This window comes from Epinephelus fuscoguttatus, linkage group LG3 (genome assembly GCF_011397635.1).
Source record: "Epinephelus fuscoguttatus linkage group LG3, E.fuscoguttatus.final_Chr_v1".
Taxonomy (NCBI): domain Eukaryota; kingdom Metazoa; phylum Chordata; class Actinopteri; order Perciformes; family Serranidae; genus Epinephelus; species Epinephelus fuscoguttatus.
This window is the reverse complement of record NC_064754.1, coordinates 24,360,695-24,385,943: the sequence shown is the minus strand read 5'-3', so window position 1 is coordinate 24,385,943 and position 25,249 is coordinate 24,360,695. Positions and strand designations below refer to the sequence as shown.

Below are 25,249 nucleotides of genomic sequence, written 5' to 3'. Positions count from 1 at the left end.
ACATATGATTTGTACCCTTATTTGATATTATTCAGTGTCGCCATGCTCTACAGGAGTGTTACTGTGACTGAGAGCAAGCCAGTGTCGTATGACTGAACTTCACCCAAGACGATCTAATCTGTACCTGTGTCAGACACCAGGGGGCACACCACAAAGGCAAGCCTGTAAAATACAGAAATGTGGCATGTAGCTTGAAGTTCAAAATAAAAGTTTTTCATCAGAAAGTAGTTAATGATGCCAAATGATTCTGTACACAGAAACTGGAAACTAGGAGACACCAGGTACTGACATCAGCTCGAGACTGACACCAACACTGGTTCATTGCCAACAGGGTAACTTGTACTAAATGAGGAACCTTATCTGAGAAATGTATAGATTAAATTAGTATTGTTTCTACCTTGAATGCTATTCATTCGGTTGTCTCTGGAATGTGTGGAATCTGCCTGGCATGTCAATGATTCACTGAGTAAACTGAATTGAGGGCTGCAGATCAATTCTAACAAAGAGACTTATCATAGAGAGAGAGAGAGAGGAGAATGTGGGTTCTATAAAAAAAATGTCTTATTAAAGTTTTGAATTCACTTCACAAAAGAGATTTTTAAGCAGAATGGTTTTATTTTGAAAGAGCCACAAATATACATTTTGAGTGTGAAGGAATTTTGGCGCAAAATCCACTGTACAAAACACATACAGACACATAGCTACACAGACAAAGTCTGAGCTGCTTGTTAGGTAGCAGCAGGTGGGGTTAAGTGCCTTGCTTAAGGGCATCTAATGCGGACAGCTACAGCTCTAGTTCTCGAACCTTCAGGCCACTGTAACCACTTGTTACTAGCTTTTAACCCCCTAAGCTATCATTTGCATCTCATGGTCTTCATATTCAATGATCAAAGGGATATTCTGGGTCTTTTGAAGTGTGGTTTTATGAGGTTCTTGTCCATAGTCAGTATATCACATACAGTAAATGCCCCAAGTTTGGAGAAGCAGACTGGAGTCACACATAGAAGCAAGGCAAAGTTCTGCTGTGGACAGGGGCAGCATTAAAATATATTTTGGCCACCTAAAAAAAGATCATTATTATTTTTAAGTCTATGCTATTTTTTAGAATATTTTCACTGCTTTACCTTACCATCAGACTCCAGTTTTAAACAGGAAAATGAGGCTGTTGAGGCATTGCTCTCTTCTCACTTCAAAGCCAGACTCCATTAAGAAAAACAGTAATTTAACATCACCAAACACAGGAGGTGCTGGTCTTCCACCGCCTCAGTCAGTTAGTTAATTTGTATTATTGTGTGACTGCATTGCTTGTCTTCCGTGTTGACACTCCTGCAGCTGTTCCATAATGGGTGCGTGCCGACAGACATCTACTTTATGTACCACACTGACTATGAATAAGCACCTCACACAACCCTACCACAAAAAAATCTAAACTATCCCTTTAAGCTTCATACTTGAATTATGTGACCCTAAATCTCTGAGCCATGACAACTGAGCGAACTCTGCTGGTGGTGAAGATCATGAGATGCATTTAAAAAGCTTCTTTTTTTGTTTTTTTTTTAATTTTCAACTGTACATTACATTTTTCTGGAATTGTTTTGCCCTCATTTGTTTTGATACAATGTATGTAATAAAATAACAATTCTGTAAACAGACAAAAACAGGGAAGTTGATGTAGTCAAAACTGTATTTGGTTAAGACTGTATTTATAGTGTACATATAAACAGACCACTTATAAATTAAGGATAGTAACCCTGCTCTAAAAACCTTGTTCTACTTTTATATTATTGAATAAAGGAATAAAGGTTTTTGTTTTCGGTCCTAGTGGCCCATCCCTCGTGGAATTATTCAGACACATTAACTAACAACAAACAGAGCATTCCAGCATGTGGACCCACCGTCGTCTAACAGCATAATACATAAATATCACAAACATAAACATTATACAAACACAGGTGTAAACATAAACCTTGCACAAATATGCTCCAGGGTCAGGAGATATCCCACAACGTAAAATAACAAACACTGACCCCTAGGCACAAGACACACAACACAAATTCACAAATTCAAGACAAGATCTACATCCATTAGTGCCAGCCACAGTCTATGTTTGATTCATCTTATAAACTAGTATAAATAGTCCATATAAAACAATTTATCTGTCATATTTGTTATCATTTACAGAGCTTTCAGATATTTCAAATATAATGATAAAATACAGACTCAATTGAAAAAAATCAGATTAAATGTCCACACGCATGCACAGGCATCCAGGAACACCCACACACAAGCTGGATGTTTGGAGACAGCGGGTGTGGATCATAGTGCATTGTCACCTTCTGTATCTGTAGAGGTGCGATTGTTGAAGTAACAGCCACAGGAACAGAGCCAACAGCGTGCCGAGTGAGACGAAGAGACAAAGGTACACCGTGATGCTCCATTCCCAGCCTGCTGGTAAAGGAGGCATACCATTCACCTCCACAAATTTTGCCGGGATAGGCATGCTGCTGTACACAGGAAGCAGAGGTCAAAGGTCAAAATTAGATTTCTTCAGTTCTTTTTTGAGATCTGGGAGAGGAGAAGTGAAACTTCAGGGAAGTTACATTTGTTCTGATTTGATCCAAAACTGAATGTTTGTTTTTTTTAATCTTGTGAGGACCACAGTCACCACACGAGCTGCTTTCACCTGCTGTTCAAAAAGGTTTTGTGGCAGGAAAGAATGATGACTGCGATCGAGTTCCCTCCTGGTCAACTGATTTAAGAGAAGAGATCTTGATCGTTGCAACAAATCTGATAGTATTTGTCTCCAGGGTGCATCTGAATGTCCAGTGAGCTGCTGAGCGTCCCGACCCATCAGTGTCCTCTGTTCTCTGGCTGCTTCATCCAAATTTAATTTAATCAGAGAAACAAAAACCAAAAGAAAGATGGGAGTTGCCTCTTTTCTTCTGCTGACTTCTAGACCACTGTGTCACACATGCTTATCTGCTTTTTAAACACCCACAAATACTCTATTTAAACACATAGACAGACAGAAGGACGTGTAGACACGTAGGGTAAATCAACAGCTACCCATATCACCCTGACCTGTGAGCCAAACACCCTGCAGGCAATCTCTCTCTTTCTCTCCTTCACACACACACACACACACACACACACACACACACACACACACACACACACACACACACACATCCTGCAGGTATGTTCACTACCTCTGGAGAATGTATTTAAAAGTCAAGCCCTGCATAAATGTTGCATTGCATGTTGAAAATCTATAAAAAGGGCCTGCGGACACATTTCAAATGTGGCATTTTCTTCAGACATACATGATCAAATTAATTTTCACATGTCAGATAAATGTTCTGTAATATGCCCCTTGAGTTATGATCTGATTGGCCTCATCTATTTTTCAAAAAAACAAAAAAGAAAATGGTAAATCGCAACCTTGGACCCTCAAAAATATCAATCATGCTCAGTACTCAGGGTGAGAAAACAAAGAATAATACAATGAAGCATAAAACATGATGGAAAGAGTGTTATTAAAGCCCATTCAGTCACCATGTATCAATGCACAGTCATTACAAAGTGAAAGCAAGTGTAGAAAGGTTGCAGTGCCACCAGGAGGAAGTGGTGAGCCACACAGCCACAACCTAAAATAAAACAGACAGGGAAGCAACCATAGACACATAGCATTTCTATACACACTCTTATCTCACTGACATGTGCCAACAGGAATGATCAGTTACAGAAAGTTGCTGCTTAATCTCACAGAAACACCAATATGAACAAATAGATGTACCAAAACTGGAGAAGCAGGACACACTGCAATAATATCCCCCAGGCAGAATCAAGAAATGGTATTGGCTAACCAGTTTGTGACTGTGGCAGAGAAGAGTCATGTAAAATGTGCAGACCTGAGGATTCCAAAGTGATTTAATGTGAAGTGCATGGAATTTACAACAGCACTAAATGCTCTATAGACTGTTTCAAACTGGACAACATAAACATTCTAAATGGGTCCCTTTGTATTTCCTGTTTGAACGTATGTTAATGCAGAAGCTGACAGGAAGTAAACAGGGACCAAAGTTGTTGTCCGAGCAACAGAATAGCAATGAAATGGTCCATATACTACAGAGCAGAATGTTGTTGTTACTATGGTCACATTTGGCAGTTCTGGTCAGATGCACTTCAGATAATGGCAGTTCCCATAAACAGGCATGTTCTTGCAGGTATCATGGTTGATTGAGGAACACACGTGTAATGATAACATCAATGTCTTGAGTTGTCTTATCCTGCAGAGACACATCAAAAAAGTTCATCTACAAAGGAGTCAAGTAGAGCTTTAAAAGTATTTGGCAATACAACTGTTGCAAAGAATCCATGCAGCAGCTGATGAGGCCTAAAACGCTTTTTTATTTTTCTCCAAACACTGTTAAGTAACACTGTCATCCTCTTTGTGTCAGCGAAAACTCCATTATATAGCTGCAGTCTAGAGATGAAACAAAGGATCAAGTTTGCCTAGTGGCACATCTTCATTCCACAACACTACGTTATGATTCTTAAGGGGTCAAAAAATACTCAGAATTCTCACATGGTCCCCCATCTTCTTTCCTCTATCATTATACAAACACACTCAGGTCAGACACATTTCACAAAGTGTCCTAAAATACGTGTTGCTGTAAGAGAACAAAGGACAACAAAGAATAAAAGTAATATATTGTGTTGGTTATATTGGATGGTATAAACAACCAACAGAAGAACATCAATACCTTGTGTTGCAAATGTATGTTCACAGTTAGTAGATATCAGTTAGGGTATGGGCATCATTTTCACACATGCCGTCACATTAGAGGCTAAGGAACTAGCTGACACTAGAATTCCCTGAAAGCTTTTCCATTTGCTAGTCTATGCTGTCAGATGAATTAAATATTTTCCTGAACAAACTCTGGTACAGAGTAACCTTACATTACCAGCAGCAGCAGCAGCAGCAGCAGCAACACAATGACTTCTCTGGAAACAAGACCTGTGCAGTGAGACAATTAGCAATAAAGAGAAGTTAAACTGAACTTCCTCTACAGAAGTTTCAAGAGCAAAATTAGTCATTATTGGTCTGGATGCTTAATATGTGATCTATGCAGTGCACATCATTACAGTTAAGAATAAGAGGGTTTAGAAAATGTTTTGATTCTACCAAGGTCGTAGCCATAAAGTCAACACGAGGGGGGACCAAACCCGCTGGGGGGTCTGCCATCTCAGAAGAGGAAATAAAAATATGAAAACTAATTTCCTATTATACAAGTTATCATAAGCAAGTCCAGGATCCTGATATTCATGGACAGGCTCTCAAGGCACAGTCGGGGGGAGGGGTCCGGTTTGGGGACCTCAGAATTACATCTCTGCTTTTTACAGATGATGTGGTTCTGTTGACTTCATCACACTGTGACCTCCAGCAGCTGAGTGTTAAGTGGTCGGGATGAGAATCAGCACCTCCAAATCTGCAGCCGTGATTTATGATTTTCTGCCGGAAACAGTTACTGCCTCAAGCAAGGGAGGTCAAGTATCTTGGGGTCCTGTTCACGAGTAAGGTTAAAATGGAGTGTGAGATGGATTGGCAGTTTGGTGTGGCTTCTGCAGTGAAGTGGGTGCTGCGCTGGACTGTAGTGGTGAAGAGGGAGCTGAGCCGGAAGGGGGAGCTTTTGGTTTACTGGTCCATCTATGTCCCAACCCTCACCTATGGTCAGAGCTCTGGGTAGTGACCGAAAGAATGATAAGCTTCCTCTGTGGGGTGGCTGGGCTCAGCCTTAAGCGGGATTTATACCTGTGTGACAGACCCTACACTGTAGCCTACGCATGTCACCTACGCATGTTGCCTATGCCATTGTGAGCATTTCTACTTGTGTGATGGTGTGTCTGTGTCACTCTGCAGTTACTCGGAGTAGAGCTGCTGCTCTTCCGCGTCAAAAGGGGTCAGTTGGGGTTGTTTGGGCATCTGATCAGGATGATTCCTGGGCACCTCCCATTAGAGGTGTTCTGGAAACGTCCCACTGGTAGGAGGCCCCGGGGCAGACCCAGAACACGCTAGAGGGATTACATATCTCATCTGGCCTGGGAACGCCTTGGGGTCCCTCAGGAGGGGCTGGAAAGCGTTGCTGGGGAGAGGGACGTCTGGGGTGCTCTGCCTGGCCTGGTCCCAGATAAAAGCAGATGAAAATGGATGGATTGATGGATAGAAGTCCAGCTATACAGTATACTATACAAATATACATAAATTACACATGCAGCACAACATAAATAAGTGACATTTTACTTAAACTTTACAAGGGTTATCGACAAATTTAAGCTAATAAAGACATTAACATAGTTAATGTTGGTTGCTGGGTAAATGTGTGGCTATTATATGGCTATAGCCCATTTTCACCAAAACTATTTGTTAACAATTCATGCAATTTACTTATATTTCATAAGAAAAAATGACTTATTTCCACAATTCTTCTCAATTAAGGGGAGATTTTGAGCACATGTGAATTTTGGGGGGGATGAGTGGGGTGGTTGTGCCCAATATGTATATAATTACTGCCTTGGATTCTACATAAACTGTGAGTCCAGAGGTTAATTGACACATTAGCCAGAACCATTGATGATAGGTAGTGATCTATGGAAATGATTAATATGTCACACCTTCCTTTCTAGAAAGATTTTACCAGAGTCATCTCACACATTTTAGCGGTGTGATTAATCTTAAATATATTTCCATATAAGAATAAATCTCGTTCTAGGATGTCATTGCATGCTAAACCTGTAGCTAGAAATACCCAGCGTTTAAAATCACTCTGATATTTCTCAGTAGGCCTTTTAAATACGTACCCCACCGGTTATTTGATCTGAGCTCACCCCCCTGTCTGCCGGTAAGTGGTACGACCGGCAGCTTGAAGTACGGGTACGCTCTGTAACTTCAACTGACAGCTGCAGGAGCAAAGAAAGCAAGTGGACACAGATTCCGAAGTGAAACCGAAAACATTGCAAAAATGGCGTGGACCCCGATGGAAATCAACCCCGAGGTGGGGAGAAATAACTGTTTTGTTAACTTGCGGCGTGTTTTCTAGACAACAAACTAACCTGTGGCCTCTGTTTGTGTCGTTTCAGATGCTGAACAAGGTGAGTAGCTAACGGTTAAACGTTTAGCAATGGCGACGCATTGGTAACTGTTTGATTCAACTGTCAGGTAAGTTTTCGCTGGCTAGTTAAAACGGCAGTGAAAACGTAAACTCAGACGACCGTTAAAACGGCACCAAACCACCACGTCGCTAACGTCACAGTCGTTAATACGAAGATGATACTGCTATAATGACTTGTATCGGTAATAAAGTGTCAGTTAATATCTAAAGGATGCGACAACAGACAGAAGAAGCGTCTATTTGGTTTTAATTAGCGGCAGCATCATCCCCAGCGCTGTCCCCAGTGTCTAGGCTAAAGGGTGTGGTCTGCCTGGACCAGCACAACGCAGCATCTTTGAACACTCTCAGAGGGTTTCATTTATGTATGTCGTCTCTGAAACCTCAGCTGTTTTTCGACCATTAAAATCATCGTGTTGTGTTTATTTCCCTGGCTGCGTGTTCCAGATGATGAGCAAGCTAGGCGTGGGTGAGGACTGGCGCTTCGTTGATGTGCTGGGGCTGGAGAGTGAGCAACTGTCCGCCGTCCCGAAACCATGCTGTGCCTTGATGCTGCTCTTCCCATTGACACAACAGGTAATAACGAGGTGACGATGAAGGCTACTTCCTGGAAGGGAAGGGTGGGGTGAGCAACTGATACAGGCTGCACAGGGTGGGGTGAGGCTGAGGTGCGGGGAGGGCATGGATGGATTGAGAAAGAGAGGTGATGTTATGTGATGGGTAGAAAAGGGGGAGACTGGGATGGTAGCGAGGAAATGAATCAGCAGATGCTAAATTTATTTTCCTCAGTATGAAGTCTAATCATCCTAGACATTAATCAAACCTAGACATTGAACTCCAGACTACCATTCTCAGATGGGCTTTTATTGTGATCCTGGGAGCCAGACCAAATCCCTAGGGCCAACAGTCGAAATACTAAACTAATAATCAATTTAATTATCCATTGTTTTCTCCAGTTAATGAAATTATCAGTTTGTCTACAAAAGATTATTGTGTACAAATGGCCATTGCAGTCTCCCAGAGGTCAAGATGATGTCTTAAAATACCTAGTGTGTTCTGATTATTGTAAATTGAATATCTTTGATATTTATTTTACATTAATATATATAGAAAAGCAGTAAATGTTTCTATTGGAGAAGCTGTAACTATATGTATTTGTGTTTTTGCTTCATAAATGACTCAGCTAACAGATGCCAACATTTTTTCTATTGTTCTGCTTATTGGTGTTTCCACATGCGCATTTCAAGTGGCATAACTGGCTGCATGACCATGACCATGCTCTATCTGTCTGTGTGTACGGCAGCATGAGTCTTTCAGAAAGCAGCAGGCAGACAAGGTTACAGGAGGCTCTGAGGTTTATTTCCTGAAGCAGACAGCAGTCAATTCCTGTGGCACCATCGCCCTGCTGCATGCTGTGGCCAACAACCAAAGCAAACTGAAATTTGGTGAGTGCAGATCATATAAGCACTAGTACCAAAATAAATACATAACAGTACATTTACTAATATTGATATAAGTAAATAGTTATTTATTAAAGAGCATATAGCTGTTTGTCAGTATCAGTGACTCAGCAGTTTCTTTCAGAGTGCAGAGATATCTTTCTTTCATCATTCACATTCATTTTAATGTAGTTTTAGTTGGTTTTCAGTGTAGGAAAATGCCAGACTTGCAGATTTTGATGAAGTTAACAATCAAAAGCCCTGAAATTTGTGAAGTAAAATCCGGCAGCTTCATTATGGACAGTGACATAGGCCCAACCTCTCATAACGTTTACATTCAGATATATAGACACATAGGGGTTAGGTCTGTAGGTTATAAAAACCAGAATGTTCCAAAATATTTGCTCAGTTATCCTGGGTAGCGAAATTAAGTGCATTTAAAGTAAGTAGAATGAGGAAAATTAAGCAGAATTAATGGCACTAACAATAATTTTCTTTCTTTTAATTAAGAAATTATAATTGGCGATACAGTTATTTGGTGGAGCAGATTTTGATATTGGGGTTGGTTGGTATAGTTTGGATATTTTAATGTGAATGAATGGTGTATTTATTCATGATCAACTTTTGATGCTGCTTGTGGTCTTCTCAGATAGTGACTCTGCCCTGAAGAAGTTTCTAGAGGAGACTACAAACATGTCTCCTGATGAGCGTGCCAAACATCTGGAGAAGAACCAGGTAAGATAAACACTGTTGAAGCTGCTTTATGTTCTTCTGTTGGAGATTCAGCTGTTACATAAAGTTGGAACCTGATCAGCAGAGGCTAAGGTTTCTTTTATTGTACCAGTGAGATTTCATTGCCTATGAGCTAATGATCGGAGGCAGTGTATGGTTACTGGCTTATATAAAAATAGAAGCTATATAGAAAATGTTTAGTATGTATTTAAAGTAGAATGACTAATCAATAAAAAAGACCAAATGGCATTTGCTACATTTTAAAAACAAAATAAACCCAAAGAATACTCATATTTTTTTATATTTCTGTTAGTATTACATAACTTACATGTTTCGTTTCACCACTTGGGGGCGCCAGACACTGCTAAATCTTTGTCACTCCAAAGAGCCCTTTACAGCTAAATGTTCTCAATATTATTACAGAATGTACTATTGGCAATATGTGCCTTTAAAACCTCAAACCTTTGCTTCATTTCTAAGTTACAAGTCTGATTTGCAGTGTTTCTGGTAGAGACATCTCTGCATGTTTGTTTTACAGAGGACAATGTACTTTTTTATCAATATTAAACTTACATGTTCTGAATTTTGCTTCTCCAGGCAATCTGTGAGGCTCACAATGATGTTGCAGCCCAGGGCCAGTGTAGGGTAAGATATCAGCAATACCAGCTGCTAGTGGTTAACATATTTTACCCCTTTCAGGCAGTAGATGTGCATATGATACATTGGAATCATTCATATGAGACAGCTGACACCCTCCTTGTTGCAGTGTTTTCCATACACTTAACCGACTTGAGAGTTGCATGATTTAGTTTTACCTCTGTGTCTGTCCTTATTCACACTCTGTCTCTTGGTGGCCCATATATGAGCTTGCTCTCTTTCTTTTTGGTGAGCATCAGTATTATTGAATCAATTTCTGTTCCTGGTAGCAACACCAGGTAACCTTAGCCATGCAACGTCCAACCTCCATCCAACCCTGGTTGAGAGGAGGATCATGAAAGACAGCCCCTATTAGACCCCAATGACCCTGATGTGGGTTTGACCTCTCATCACTGTTGGTCTGAAGGGGGTATTAGAGAGAGATAAGATGTGAATTTAAACTAAATGTGGTGTTGATGGCAACAAGTTGCGCTGCAGTACTAGTCTTTTCTGAAGCCCTTTTTGTCTCAAAATATTCACTCTGAATATTAATTCCTCCTATCTCAACTTTCACAGCCGGAAGCCGACAAAATCAACTTCCACTTTATTGCCTTTGTCAATGCGGATGGACAACTTTATGAACTGGGTAAGCAAATCAACTCATTGTGTGCATTACTGTGTGTGGCTTCACTTTTTGGATTGCTAATTATCTTATTTGTCTGTAAGATGGGAGAATTAATGGACCAGTGAAGCACGGAGCTACCAAAGACGAGTCATTCATTACGGTAGGTAAAACTGTGGTCATTCTTTAACAATTTGTGTGAATTCTGTATTTATTGAAATATAATTGTGAGCCAAGTTCTTTTCTCCACATGGTTTGTGATGAGTCATGGTATTAAACTGGAATAGGGAGTGGCTGTTCCCTAGTGTCTTGATTCAATCAATAAACTTGGCTAATGCACACTCTCAAATCTCCAGTAGGAATCATAAAAAAGTGGGGACTGTAAAGAAGACTAGTAAACTGACGTCCATGTCTACAAAAATCATAAGTTGGAATTAAAGCAATGTTATGTTTCACCTTACATTTGAACTGCCACTCCTGAAGCCCTGTAAGTCAGGTCTGTTTGTTAAATATTAGATGAATAAAAAAAATAAGCTGTTTAGAAAAAGCATAATGAAACTGACAGATAAAGCAGGAAAACAAAGTGTATTTAGTTCCAGTTTAAAAACATGCCAAAGAAGTTAGTGAGAGTCATGTCCGTGCTCAACTCAGAGCCTTTTGGACTGTCATCAGACTACCACAAGAGGGCGCTACATGCTTTAGGGATTGAACTGTAGCATTAAATGTTTTGATGATTTATTGGATGTCATTTAATGGAAGCAGGACTACTTAAATCCTAAAGTAAAACCAAAGAAACCTACACAGATAAATACTGAATTTTAAGACCTGCATTCACAATTCTACTAGAGCATATGGGTGGACAATATTAGCAAAATAAAATGTTATTATTTAATGAATTACTTACAGTTTTGAACAAAAACTGCTATCAAAATATCAATGAAATTATATACACAACTTTTTCTACAAAATGTGTAATTTGGTTAAGATAAGCATTAAGAGGAATTCATTTTACTAAGCTGGTGTGGTCTAATGAGTTTTTTAAAAAAAAGCCTTAAAAATCTAAAATACAATTATAAGCTATATGATTATAAGCACATTCTTGACGTCAAGCCTCATATTAAAGTATGAAGAGTTATTTGTTGAATGCAACTTTTATATTACTGTTTTTTTACTTTTGTATTTTATTGTTAATTAAGTTGAATTTTACACAAGAGAGGCCTTGATTGTCATTCTTGTTTTAACAACTGCCCAACCTGGTTATACAGCCTATCGGGGAGTATATAAATATTAACAGTAACATGTCCTCGGATATTTGAAAATTGCTCCATCTGTAGGACAGTCTTTCCTTTGTGGCTAGTAGTCTCAGATGTCAGTAGTGCAGTTAAAAAGTTCAGTTTTTATAGCTTATGTATAGTGGAGCACAAGTAACTTAAACGATTAAAAAATATATTATTTTAAATTACATACAGATTTTACTGAAGATTAAACTTTTTTCTCCTTTCATACGTGCCCAGGATGCATCCAAAGTGTGCCGTGGCTTCATGGAGAGAGAGCAAGGCGAGGTCCGCTTCTCTGCAGTGGCTCTCTGTCACAGTTAGATGTTCAGTAGGACGCACAACCAAATTGTAAACCAAAATGTCCTGGAGCATTCACAAGGCAAACACAGTCATCAGGCACCCAGAACAACCTGTGAACACACACATCTGCAGACACTATGCACTATAAAGCACATATTGTTGCCACATACTGTACTTTCATCTCATGAACAAAGCATTCTTTAGCACATGTACACACAAAACACACTATCAAACCCTTTTGTTCTGCTGACACTAACTGCTATAAGCTTGTCCCAAACTTTTTTTGTGTGCTATCATTTAGCAATGAGAATTGTAAAACATGAGGTCAGATCTCACCACTGCTTGTGTGCATATGTGTATTTGTCTTTTTCTGCAAGTTTTTTTTTTTTATATGTAGTCAGTGGTGGATCGGTGTCAAACTCAGAAGATGCTTAAATACCTTTTGTGCCAATAAATAGAACAAAGACGAGTGAGAAGGAAAAGGCGGAAAACTTGTATGGAGAAATGTTTTTCCTGTTTCTCTGAAAGCCTTTAGTTGCTGTGTGGTTGCGTTTATAAGGATCTGACATTCCTCAGAACAGCCCAAATGTATCCGTAGGAATAATTTAACCATTGTTCGGAAATTGCACGCAACCTTTTGAGTGGTATTCTTGGGTGACATTTCTCTCAGAAACTGAGGTTGTCTTTGAGAAGTTTGTAGTGGTGGATCGCAGTAGTTTACCTATGTGTTCAAAAATTAATACAATTGTTGGCACTTTATTTGAAAAATGTGTTTTCCCTTAAAAATCTACAAATAGTCAAATACACTGTTACTGTGCAAGTTTAAACACATAAAATACAAAATGATTGGGACCATCATAACAAAGTGCTACTCTATGTTGAGTTGTCGTCGTGCATTGCAGGGTGATAGTACTGTGTGTTTAGGCTGTGCACCAATTGTTTACCTTTCTGCACTTTCCAAATACTATGTTGCTGTAGTTCTGTCGGTGATGCAGCTGTGGGAATTCAATAAAGCAACCATTAAAGTTAAATGTGTCTCTAGCTCTTCCTTTAAAACCCAGTAATCTGTTGCCCTTAACTGACCTCCCCCAGTCGCCAGTCTACATTTTAGCAGACACCCATTCATACTTTTGTCGCATAAGGTGATGAAGTGGTTAATGTCCTACTGCCCTCACAGCTTGACGCTCATCCTTACCAGTGTTGGCTATTGCTCAGCTGCAAAGGGGTGAAGCAGGAGGAGGAGGACTGTTTGTCTGGTCAGTTAACTCATCACTATAAATGCTGACACAACACTGTTCTGTGCTGCAAAAGAACAGACAAAATGCGATACACAGGATATTAACCTTAGTGACAGGATTCTGAAAAAGACCTCTCTGAATATTGAGGCACAAATATATATGGTAGTTAAGTCTTAATCCCAACAGACAAAATAATATCAAAGACCATGGGAGGTAATATAGCTTTACAAGTATCCTCTGGTTGTGTCTTTCACTAGGTGAGAGCTTCACCTCTTCATTCAGGTGATCTGGTAAGAAAATAGAGGTCTGACCTTATTAAAAAGGTCACATTTTCACCTAACACTAAAGGCCATGACACTGTGTACACAACTATTATCTACATCACTGATTACTTAGGATGTTACTGATTACCACCAGTCTTTGTTAAGTGTGTGAAATGCAGTTTGTAAGAGTTTATGGTGCTATTGATTTTGTGCTGTGTAACACACTCAGTGACTGTAAAGGAAAACTGAAAAGCTATCTTGTTTTTTTAAATGGGGCATATACATCTTATTTTAGCCACTTAAAGGCAAGGCTGTTATTGAGGGCAGTGAGACCTCTTTTGGGGCTTTTAGCATCACGGGGGAGTTAATATTATACAGTGAAGAAGTTGCACTTTTTCATATTGTATTTCTAATGTAAGTAGTTTAATGTCGGCAAAGATTTCTCCACCAGAGAAATAATAAATCATATCTCGTTGCCTTTAATGACCCACAGGGTACAAAGCACATACTACTGTGTACATGGCAGCTCCATTTTATATTATTAAGTATACAACTATGTGTCAGTTTGTTGGATTTAATTACATATATGAGATATAACCTACATTTATCACGGGTCACAAATGGGCTTTGCAATGACACTTCTCCCCTACAGACAAAGGCTCAGAAGCATTTCACCATGCATCAACAAGCCTGCAACATTTTATTTGTTCATTTCATTTCAATTTATCGCTCACAGGGTTGGTTACAGGACAGGAAAAGCTAGCATCTACCCAGGGGCCCTTAGACTCTCAAGGGCCTTTGGGCCCTGTAGCTAAAGTTAGTTTTGACAGCTTTATTATTTCAGGTAATATTGTGATTAAATTTTGCATATTCCTTAACATAGTTGTGTTTAATGGACTCAAACAGTCACTTAAACCTCGACTTTTTGACATTTTCTTGCGAAATAGCTCCGCATTTTTAAAGCCAGTGGACTTTCAAATGCTCAGGTAGCATCAGCATGAAGCAGATCTCCTCAAACAAATAACTGTGCAGCCACATAACGGGACATATTTTGTAATTCCCCCCTCTCTTCCTCTCCTCTATCTCTGTCCATCTCTCTCGACCTCCCCCGCATAGATTCCTGCCTGCGCGTTCACGTGTCCTAAAATGCGCGGCAGCAGCCTCGCGCAGTTCGGCTGCGTACAAGAATCATTATTTTTAGCGCCCTAGCTCGTGTTGCAGTGTCGGGGTCGCGAGCTTTTCTCTCCACCTCCGTGCCACACTTTGAGCAGGACCTGCGGTTGAGCACCAGAGAACCAGAGCTGGAGTTGCGGGGCGTTTGACGGTAGAAAGCGAGGAGGAGGATAACAGGCTGACAGAGCGGGGAGGGGAGCACCACCAACACATCCTATCACATATCACGTATCACCGTCCGGTACACACTCACTCACTCTGTGGTCCTCGGTAAACGGCCTGCCCGGAGATGGCTAGCCCCACAGCAGGTCGAGATAACCCGGAGGCTTCGCCGCGGGACGAGCCGGAGCTGTCAGGGTCGCACCATCCCGAACCAGCCTGTCTGGAGGCACAGAAATGGATAGAGGTAAGTGACCGCTCAGGGAGGCTCAGGGGCCTGCTGCTACACCACAAGGGGGACAGAAACGGGGCATACTGGGGGATATAAATACATACAGCACCGGTGCATCGTCACCTGTTGTGGGGACGATGCAGTGTCGGGTTACCGTGTGGGACAACGGCTCCGCTGCGTGTCAGGACGAACATATGTGTCAAAAGTTTTCACACATGTGAGGCTCTTCATGTTATTTAACACACGCACCAACACTATGTGGACTTTAAACACCGACAGAGCGAGAAAATACACCTCAAACATGGCAGTAAACGCCACAGAGCAGCCGTTTATTTTCCGTTTGTTTAGCAGCCTATCAGTGATGTGTTTTATTAGCTAGCAGGAGAAACGCCCCCTTCTTCAGGCGCGAGGGGATTCCGGTTGCCATGGCAATGAAACCGGGCCAGCGTTCACGCACGAGATGCTATACAGTACCAACCGTTGATCGCATCGGATGAGATTATCATGTGTGGTTTGCTGCACCGCTTCACGATCATCTGCTCGGATAAAAAACGCCTCTCTTCATAAGCCTGAGTGGTGAATCATGATTTTGCCCGTGGAGCTGCGTTATGACCTATTTCTTGCTGTCCCCGCTTCAGCCTACCGAGCCTACCTGCCAACTAGAATCTCAGATTTGGGATATAAAGGACTGGAGGTACAACAAAGTGAGCTATTATGTAAAAGTTTTGGCTTTAACTTCAGTACTTGGCTGCGTTTCCACAGGACCCCTACAATCTGTGCAGTTTGTTTTAGACACAGGACAGTTACTACAGCCTGTGGTAGGTAGATAGAGAAGGACATGGATAGCTAGATTTATTTGACCAATCTGAGGATAAATACAAGACTGGAAACTTCCTGTCCTGGCACACAGTTACAACTGTTGTGATTAAAACCCTTTAAGATTAAAACCAAGCCCTGCCTTCAAAACTTCACTGAAGTAAAAGAGAAGTATTACCTTCAAAATATACTTTAAAGGTCCAGTGTGTAGGATTTAGGGGGCTATATTGGCAGAGATGGAATATAAATGTATATTTTCTTTAGTGTATAATTACCTAAAAATAAGAATTGTGTGTTCGTTACTCTAAAATGAACTGTTTATATCTGTTAACAGTGAGCTCTTTTCTACAAAAACCACCATGTTGCACCACCATGTTTCTACAGTAGCCTAAAACAGACAAACCAAACACTGGCGCTAGATCAGGGCTTCCCAACTGGTAGGATGTGGTCCAACAGTGGGTTACTGGTCCATTCTGAGTGGACCACAAATGACTCGTGAACATGTCATGTTTGTTAAAAAAAAAAAAAAGCAAACCAAAAAAGCAACATAATTTTGAAGTACAGTGAATTTCTGGCACATTTCTTGCTGTAGATTGAGTAACTAATGGACAGCTACTTAACAGAGACAGCAAACTAGCTTGACAACATGGCCAAATGCAAGTATGACGCTGAATATATTAAACTGTTTGGACTTTGAGTTAATAACTAAGGAGAAACTTGGACCCTGTTGCTGGACCACCTGGGGACCACTGCTCTAGGCCATTTTCACGTCCACCATTGTCGCAAGCAGTCCCAAGTCCAACAAGCAACGTCTGAAAAACTTTTTTTAACATAGAACTTATTAATTCCATGTTTTAACAGTTAAAATCCCTGGGTCCATTTGTTTTGGAGAGGAAGATACTTCTACGGATAATGTGGCTCCCAGAAAGAAGCCTCCTCAACAATAAACACTGAAGGAATCCTAACCGGGACACATTTCAGCTGGTTGTAATGTCCTCACCACTATGTGCCACTAAAACCCCCTAAATCTTAACACTGCTCAGTTAGATACCAAAACTAAAAGTATTTATTATGCAGAATGGTCCATTTCAAAATATTTTTTTTTATTGCTGAATTATAATTATTAATGCATTAATGGTGTAAGCATCACTAAAGGTGGGGCTAATTCTACCTACTTTATGTACTGCCAGTTAGCCTAATCTATAATGATACATCATTGCATCAATGCATTAGTTGATTGAATTTTGTATTCTAAATCTGCAAAAAGCTGGTATCTAAAGCTGTCAAAATAAATGTGATGATATACAAAGTCAAGTATTTGCCTCCAAACCATAGTGAAGTATAAAGTAACAAGAAATGGAAATCCTCTAAAATGAAGTACAAGTGCCCCAAAATTGTAGTTAAGTACAGTACTTGAATAACTGTACTAAGTTACATCATACCACTGGTTAAAACAGGCAAGACAGATTAAAATCATCCAAAACAAAGCACACAAACAAACCTACGAAACAGACTTAAAATGTATTATAAAACAAATATGTCTTAACCAAGGAGAAGTTAGATTTCAGTTTAACAGCTAACAGCCCACTAAAGTATTTTTAAAAGCCTCTGAATCAGTCCATCGTAAAACTGAAATCCAATTCGAGATTCGAGAATTTTGCTAAATTTTATTGCAGTGGTTTCCAACTTCGGGTCAGGAGTCAGGACACAAACTGGATGCTGTCTGTCTGTCTGTCTGTCTGCCCATCAAGATTAGATGGTTCCCTCAGGGATGCATCTTTCCGCCTTGATTACTTTTAGTATTTCAGAGGCCACAGGAGTGGATCATTCGTCTCCCCGTCCACCCAGTTCAGATGTGTCAGCGCCCCACATACAGTGCAAGAAAATCAAAATGATCAGCATTAATGAAAAAAAAAATCTTCTGTCTTTGGAGAGCAGTGGCCTATTTAGGTGGCTTTAGAGATATTAATATGTGTAGATCATTTCCACCAAACTTGCAGTTATCCCTTCAGTGAAGGATGTTGAGGTTGGATGTGTCTCACTCTCACAAGTCATCCTTGTGCCCTTCTCAATCACAGAAAAAGGATTACAAAAGATTGCATAGGCCTTGAATATATTCCAGTTTAAAGGATTAAGTTATCAGCAAGGCTTTTAATAATTCTTGCACATCTCAAAGACATAGCGCACCTTTCTATAACCTTTAAAGTTTAAAGCAGCAGTGTGCTTTATTGTGTTGAGCATACTTTTTTTACTTATTGGTGGTTAGAACTGGTTATCCTTTGGTCCCTTTAACAAAATATGGCAAAACTCTCCGCGCATCAGTTATTGTTTTAACACAAGCATCCATAATGTCACAAATCTGTAACTACTGTAACTTTCAATGTTTGGCAGTTTTTGATGCCAAAATGCAATAACAAATCTTGGTCAGCACGTAAAAGTACCAGTGGTCGCTGTGTTACATCAGCCATGTGCACAAACAGTGTTGTCCGGGTTAAAGTTGGCCTCTAAGTCCTAATCTCTCCTGTGGCGTCTTTGCTCGGCGTTCCTCTCGGTTTGTCGTCTTCCTGCCTCCTAATTCTCCAGTTATTTTCAGACCAGTCAGGCTGACTCTATTTCTAGTGGTGTATTTATGTGCTCACTGCTCTCACAGGTGGGGATGATTCAGGGTTAACCATTCCACCCTACTCTCCGTGCTGCATTTCAGCCTGTGATTGTGTGTGTGTGTGTGTGTGTGTGTGTGTGTGTGTGTGTGTGTGTGTGTGTTTGCCATGCCTGTAAGAGTATGCAAAGTGTATTCACACACACATACACATGCCAATCAGCTATGCATGACACTGCTCCCACACTCCTCAAACACGCCCCGGTTGGGTGACACTGGTCACTATGGGAACATAACATGGGAAGGCTCTCAGGTGTCACTGTTTCCAGGGGGGCAGTAGAGCAGTAGGCTATATATCACCACCTGACCTGGGCAGGAAATAAGACTGGCACAGACAAGACCTTTCTATCTGTTTATAAACGACACAAGGCAGGATTAGGCTGTCTCAAAGCCGATACACCCCGTCGAAGGTGCTTTAAACCTACTGGATGTGAAATTGAGCAGGTTAAAGTTGTACAGGCTTAGACACACACAAAGTTAACTTTAGTGACAGCAGTTAACCTCTGCTGTCACCGGCCTTCGGTACATAGCGAGAGTTAAGGTCTGTCACACAGGGAATAAATGAAAGAATGTGTTTGTGTGTGTGTGTGTGTGTGTGTGTGTGTGTGTGTATGTGTGTGTGCGAGTGCATGCCAGATGTCACAGCTGTCTGTCCTGGGCAGATTAACTCCAATGGTCACAGACAGCCAGCTGTGTCTGCACGAGAGAGAGAGTGTGAGAGCAGGGATTCATGGGATTTTCCATGGATCAAACGCTGTATGAAAGAATGAGAAATAATGATGACACAGACTTGCTGTTGGCAGAGATGTCTTTCGTGTCTCAGTGAGTCTTGAAGTTTTTTTGAAGCCAGAATAATAGTTTGCCACAGACAAAGCTAAACATATTGTCTTGTGTTTGATATAAAGCATTAGAACACTGTGCACTTGCAGAAAGGTTAATGATAATAATGCTGCATCGTAACGTGAATAATTGGCTGATCTGATTTGCACTGTGCATATGAGTTTGTGTTGTGTCAACTTTGAGCTAAAAAAAATAAAAAGTAGTACACTAAACTATACAACATTTAGGATGCTAATTTTGTAGGTTTTGATAGATTTGATAACAGTAAATACCAGCTTAAGTATGTTAAATTAGTATAACTACATTTTTTATGTACAGCGCAGAGTGAAATGTAAGTATGTTAAAATGTCATTGTAGAATATCATATTTTGTATATTTTCATGCAATGAAAAATATCAAATTATCATGCAGTGATAACACTAATGCTCCTTCCACACTTACTGTAAATTCCATTTTAGTGAACTACTAATTTATTTTACTGTCATGAAGATATAAAGTACAATAAGTATGCTTGGAGGAAGTACTTTTGTTCCTCGTATTGAAATGATATCAATTGTCAGCAGCTGAAGAGTCTGATGTTTTCTAGTCACTCTGGTTAATTACTCTGATCCAGATTAAACCCATCCTCAATCTGGATTATGACTTTATCTCTCTGTCTTTCTCTTTCAGTTTGTTTTCCCTCTTTATCTTCTCTTCTCCTCCGTATGTCACGTGGCCATTAGTGTGCAGAATGCCTACGGCACATAATAACATTATAAAAAAGCTAATGCTTCTGCAACACAGCAAAAAAAACAAAAACACCAGCCTCTCTTAGCGGTCGGCCTTTAACCCTCTCCATCTTGTCCATCTCCTGGCTTGACTGGAAGCACAAAGGCATTTCAGCATGATTCAGTTTGCTTTGTGCCTCCCATACATCAACATTACATTTGAGTCACAGAGCTAAGCACACCTACTGCTGCTCTGAAGGTATTTCTAGACTCTAAGAATTAGAATTTGTTTCGGTCTGCAAATAGAAATAAGAACGTCATATATTTATCTAGAAATTCATGTAAATAAAGTCACAGCTTCTCACAGAAAATGGCAGATACTTGAATAGCACAGTTAACATAAGTTAGACACTTCTGCAGTCCGAAAAAGGTGTAGGCTGAAGCTACAGCTTATAACACCTACCCTTTTGACAGCACATCATTTGTAGCAATCAACAACAAAACAACCAACACAGGTAAACAAAACAAAATAGCAACAAAGACAAAATGCAACACACACAAAAGAAAAAAGAAAACGTATGAAAGGCAACCTACACACTTTAAGTTCCTGTACCCTGTTCTGTTACGTCAGTATTACAGTCTGATTATCCATTTTCATATTTGATCAATACATTATTTGGATTTTTATCATGTTGCATTTCGTATTCCAAACAAAGATGGTAGCTGGCATTGATAAATGACCTTGCTGAATTTGTACAATGACAACCAAAAGTTCTGTTATCAGCCATGTTTGTCTGTGATGATACTGCTCTCTGTTATTTTCATATAAAACGTTTTTCTTGTGTAGCCACAAAACCAGAATGGATATAATTCATATCAGGCTACAGTTTCTGGACAAAGAATCAAAGTGTGAATGTATGAAAGATCCTTTATATCATGCAACAAAATTAAAATTTTTAATCCTAATGGTTAGAAGAGTTGGAATGCATCACTTGAGTGTCACACCTAATTTTGTAGTATTCCTATGCAATGACAATAAAGCCTTTCTAGTTCTAGTTTATAGTTTACTTTGAAAACTCTGGCATTGCAATTTTAGTCTGGAGACATTTGAAAACGATGATGTAGATACCCATGTTTGCTTCCTGATTGGGTCTTATCAGTCACAATGTGTAAAGCCAAGATGTACGTACCTTTTGTGACTTTATCATTGTTGTGTGGGTGGCGTCACTCTTTTCTGCTGTCATGGCTTCCTCCAGCAATGGTTAATGCTGGCACTGTTCTAATTTATTTGCAACAACTCCAAGTCTGTTTTCTGCCGCCTTGACTGCCTTACACTCATTTTACTTTCAGCAACCGTTCCACCTCATCGCTGATCCAAGCAGAGAAATCTCTGCTCTTACTTTTCGCTATCTCCACAGTACTTTCTGTAACTAAGCAAACCACCACACAAGACTGTGACTGAATCTGCTTCCTGTTTACACTGGCTCACACATGCCCATATGTGTTAGTATGGATGGAGATTATTCCTGAAACAGTGCTAAAATGCTGGTGTGCATGGAGATTGTTTTCATTTTACAGTGCTGTTTTAATATTAAACATATTCCTGTGGCTATGACCTTAGGGTCAACTCAGGAGATAGTCTAACTGTACCATGTATAACACTAGACGGGCACTCCTAGATCTCAGACCTCTGCCAAGGCCAAATGCCACATTTTGCAATTTTAACAAAAGTGAAAAATAATTTGTGTTTTCACCCCGAGATTCCCATCCACTCCAGAATTTAATAGGCTTTTCCTTAACCCATGCTTCAGTCTTCCAAGAAGTTTCATGAAAATCAGGTCAGTAGTTTTTCTAAAATCCTGGTGACAAACAGACAAACCAAACTGAAAACATAACCTCTTTGGCGGTGGAATAAAACAACAAACTGTAGCAGCAGCAGCAGCAGCAGCAGCAGCATGTTCCCATATTATTATCACTTCTCTGGGCCTGCAGATCCTGGCTTTTGTCGCTCAAATGCATTACGGCACATGCTTATTAGAAATTGCACCGCTAACTTGATATACTGCATATTTTTCTCCTTTCCTGCTTTCTATTTTTCTAACCTCTCATTCTTTCCATCTTGTTACAGTTGTTAAAATAAAGTAAATGGTACTTTGGCCTACTTCTGCTTCTCCTCTGCCCCCCACACACAATCCCACCTCAGGGTTTAAATGGTAGCTGCTGCTGCCATTCACCCAAGCTGAGCAGAGCAATCCACCATGGGGACTGAGAGGGAGCAAGGGAGGGTCGAATTACCGTCGCTGGCGCTGAAATACCCCAAAGGCCTTCAGTTTGGTCTTTGTAGCAGACTTGAATGCTCACTTAACACATACACACACATATACACACTGTCTTTCTTTTTAACACACACTCATGACAGACTTTCTTCCTCTGCTTAAATTTTTCATCCAAAACATGAATGCTCACGTCAGTCACCTTATCTAATTGCTGTATTTCAGTTTCAGCATTTTACACATAACCAGTTGTTAACCACCCTCACCCTCCTCACACACTGTCTGTGTCCTGCATACCACACACACATGCACAACTTACACCAAACACAAACATACTCATCCTGCTCTCCCTCAATACAGTACTCTCCTTGGTCAGTAAATTATGCATGACCATGTTGTAAATGTTTCAAAGGCCTGGAGTCAAACCTTGATAAACATGACGTATGCCAGCATGTGTGTGTTTGTGTGTATGTGAGTGTGTGACAGCAGAATGATGAAAGACAAGAAAAAGAAAGAGATGCCAATGGGAAACATCTGGTCATCACTTACATAATGATAAAACAATAGGCTGTTTTCATAGCTGCAGATGGACTTAGTGTGTGTATGTGTGTTTCTGTGTGTGCATGAGAACTGTACATAAAGAAACAGAAAATAAATCCTCACCAAAAATATAGCTGACAAGAAGAAGAAGAAGAAGCAGAAGGACTCAAATATTTTGCCACCAAAATAACTTTGCATTATTATCTGCGGTCAGCTGCAGACAAAAACCGACACATTGGCTCAGACTTAGAGTGTTTATATGTTTAGGAGCACACTGTATATGAGCAGTGGACACAGCGAGAGTGTGTGCCCACAGTTAACAGTTTCGACGCTAACTATAATCTGTGCTAATCTGGATTAAAAGTCTAAACAGTCAAACCCCTCTTCTTTTCCATTCATCCTTGGCTGCTGGTTACACAACAGCTCCAGAAAGCAGTGCATGTGTGTGGGTTGGTGCTGTGGTACTATGTCACTGTTAGCTTCCTCCTACAGGACAGGCTGCAAATTGGAGTTCAGGTTAGAGGATTGAGATTATCGTTCGCCGAGGCTGTGGCTGCGTGCATCTAAATCAGGGAAAATGGAATGAGGACACAGAGCAGTGTGTCATTGGCTTGGCGTCAATCTAATTTGGTTTCTACTGAAGCAAAAAATGTTGGGGGAAGGGTGAACTGGGCAGCAGCAGGTTCCCCTGTCAGGGACACAGTGGGGCACAATTCAACAGACTTCAAGCACTTTTGCACTTGATATTGCAGCCATCATTATTGATATGGTTAATGTGTTGATTATTTTTCAATTAGACCCCCATCACAAGTACAAAGGGTCCAAAACGACATCTTCAAAATGCTTGTTCAGTCATATTAACTCTCTAAAACCTCCAAAATATTCAATTTCCAATGTTACGCAACACACAAAAATAGCAAATCTTCACATTTAAGGAGCTGGAGCCAAAGAATGTTTGGCATTTACACTTGGTATACTTAAGTGATTAATCAGTTGTCGAGAACAATGATTCATTTTTTGTTCTTTTTGTATTTATATCTGCACAATACTTTGTTTTCATCTTTTTTTTTATGACACCAATAAAAAGAGCAGCATAGCCAAAAATGAAACTTGTAGTGATTATTTTATATGCTAAACAATTAGTTAATTATTTGGAAAATAACCCAGATTAAATTAAAAAATAAAAATAATTAAAATAAAGATAGCTGTCTGCTGCAGCCATGGTTCCACTTGACCTCCTTTACATCTGCCTCTTCCTGTCCCCCCAGGCTGTAACAGGGAAGAGCTTTGGAGACAAGGACTTCCGCAGCGGACTGGAGAACGGCATCCTGTTATGCGAGTAAGCCTGTGACACTAAACCCACTCAGATTTTTATATCTGAAGTAGTGACAACATACATAAATTCCTCTAAGACTCAATAAATCTCTGCCTCTCCCCTCCTCCACTCAGGCTGCTGAGTGCAATCAAACCAGGGCTGGTCAAAAAGATCAACAGACTGCCCACCCCCATCGCTGGGCTGGTAAGAGGACACTCTCCAGAGTGACATTCATCCCAGTAAACCAGTCTGTTCGTCAGTCTGACTGTCTGTGGTCTCCTGCTGTCTGTCTTGTAGGACAACCTGTCAGTCTTCCTGCGGGGCTGTGAGGAGTTGGGCCTGAAGGGCTCCCAGCTGTTTGACCCCGGGGACTTGCAGGACACTTCCATACGGGCCAACCTCAAGTAAATGATCATTAGTGTGTGGTATTTTATTCCTGTTAATTTAAATGTAGTCTCACATAACAGTAACACACCTCTCTCTCTCCTCAGGGACTCTGACTGCAACCGCAAGCTAAAAAATGTGAGACCTTTCTTTTGTTTTTCTTGCTTTATCTTCAACGGCAGCGTGTTTAGCATTTATGAATATACATCAATCCCTTTATATCTATGTCTCTCAGGTGCTGAACACAGTGTTCTGGCTTGGGAAGGCTGCCAGCGGCTGCGCCTCCTACAGCGGCCCTACTCTCAACCTCAAGGAGTTTGAAGGGCTTCTAGCTCAAATGAAGGTGGTGAGTGTGCACGGTGGAGAAGAGGACAGAGCAAGGAGGGGGGACAGACAGACAGAAAGACAGATAGTGGTGTGGAGGAGGTGCGGGGGATAGATTTGTTAGTTTCCTGTCTTTGTTGGGGTGCAGGAG

General features: G+C 40.4%; 2 protein-coding genes across 6 annotated transcripts in view; both read left to right on the top strand.

Moving 5' to 3' along the window:
• Positions 1-6,919: 6,919 nt before the first annotated feature.
• Positions 6,920-12,568, top strand: uchl1 (ubiquitin carboxyl-terminal esterase L1 (ubiquitin thiolesterase)). The gene is made up of 8 exons (XM_049571259.1): positions 6,920-7,055; positions 7,141-7,745; positions 8,473-8,614; positions 9,258-9,343; positions 9,938-9,985; positions 10,553-10,622; positions 10,703-10,761; positions 12,113-12,568. Exons 2-8 carry the CDS (start codon positions 7,533-7,535, stop codon positions 12,194-12,196), a joined length of 702 nt encoding a protein of 233 aa, XP_049427216.1. The 5' UTR covers positions 6,920-7,055; positions 7,141-7,532; the 3' UTR covers positions 12,197-12,568.
• Positions 12,569-14,820: 2,252 nt separating this feature from the next.
• The window catches only part of LOC125885582 (LIM and calponin homology domains-containing protein 1-like), a 33,971-nt gene continuing 23,542 nt past the window's right edge, over positions 14,821-25,249 (top strand). For all 5 annotated transcript variants that reach the window (XM_049571239.1, XM_049571238.1, XM_049571241.1 and 2 more), the window contains exons 1-6: positions 14,821-15,255; positions 24,344-24,414; positions 24,525-24,594; positions 24,688-24,794; positions 24,882-24,912; positions 25,010-25,120. In XM_049571239.1, coding sequence (XP_049427196.1) covers positions 15,139-15,255; positions 24,344-24,414; positions 24,525-24,594; positions 24,688-24,794; positions 24,882-24,912; positions 25,010-25,120 — 507 coding nt within the window. In that variant the 5' untranslated portion in view covers positions 14,821-15,138. The remainder of the gene's footprint in view (positions 15,256-24,343; positions 24,415-24,524; positions 24,595-24,687; positions 24,795-24,881; positions 24,913-25,009; positions 25,121-25,249) is intronic.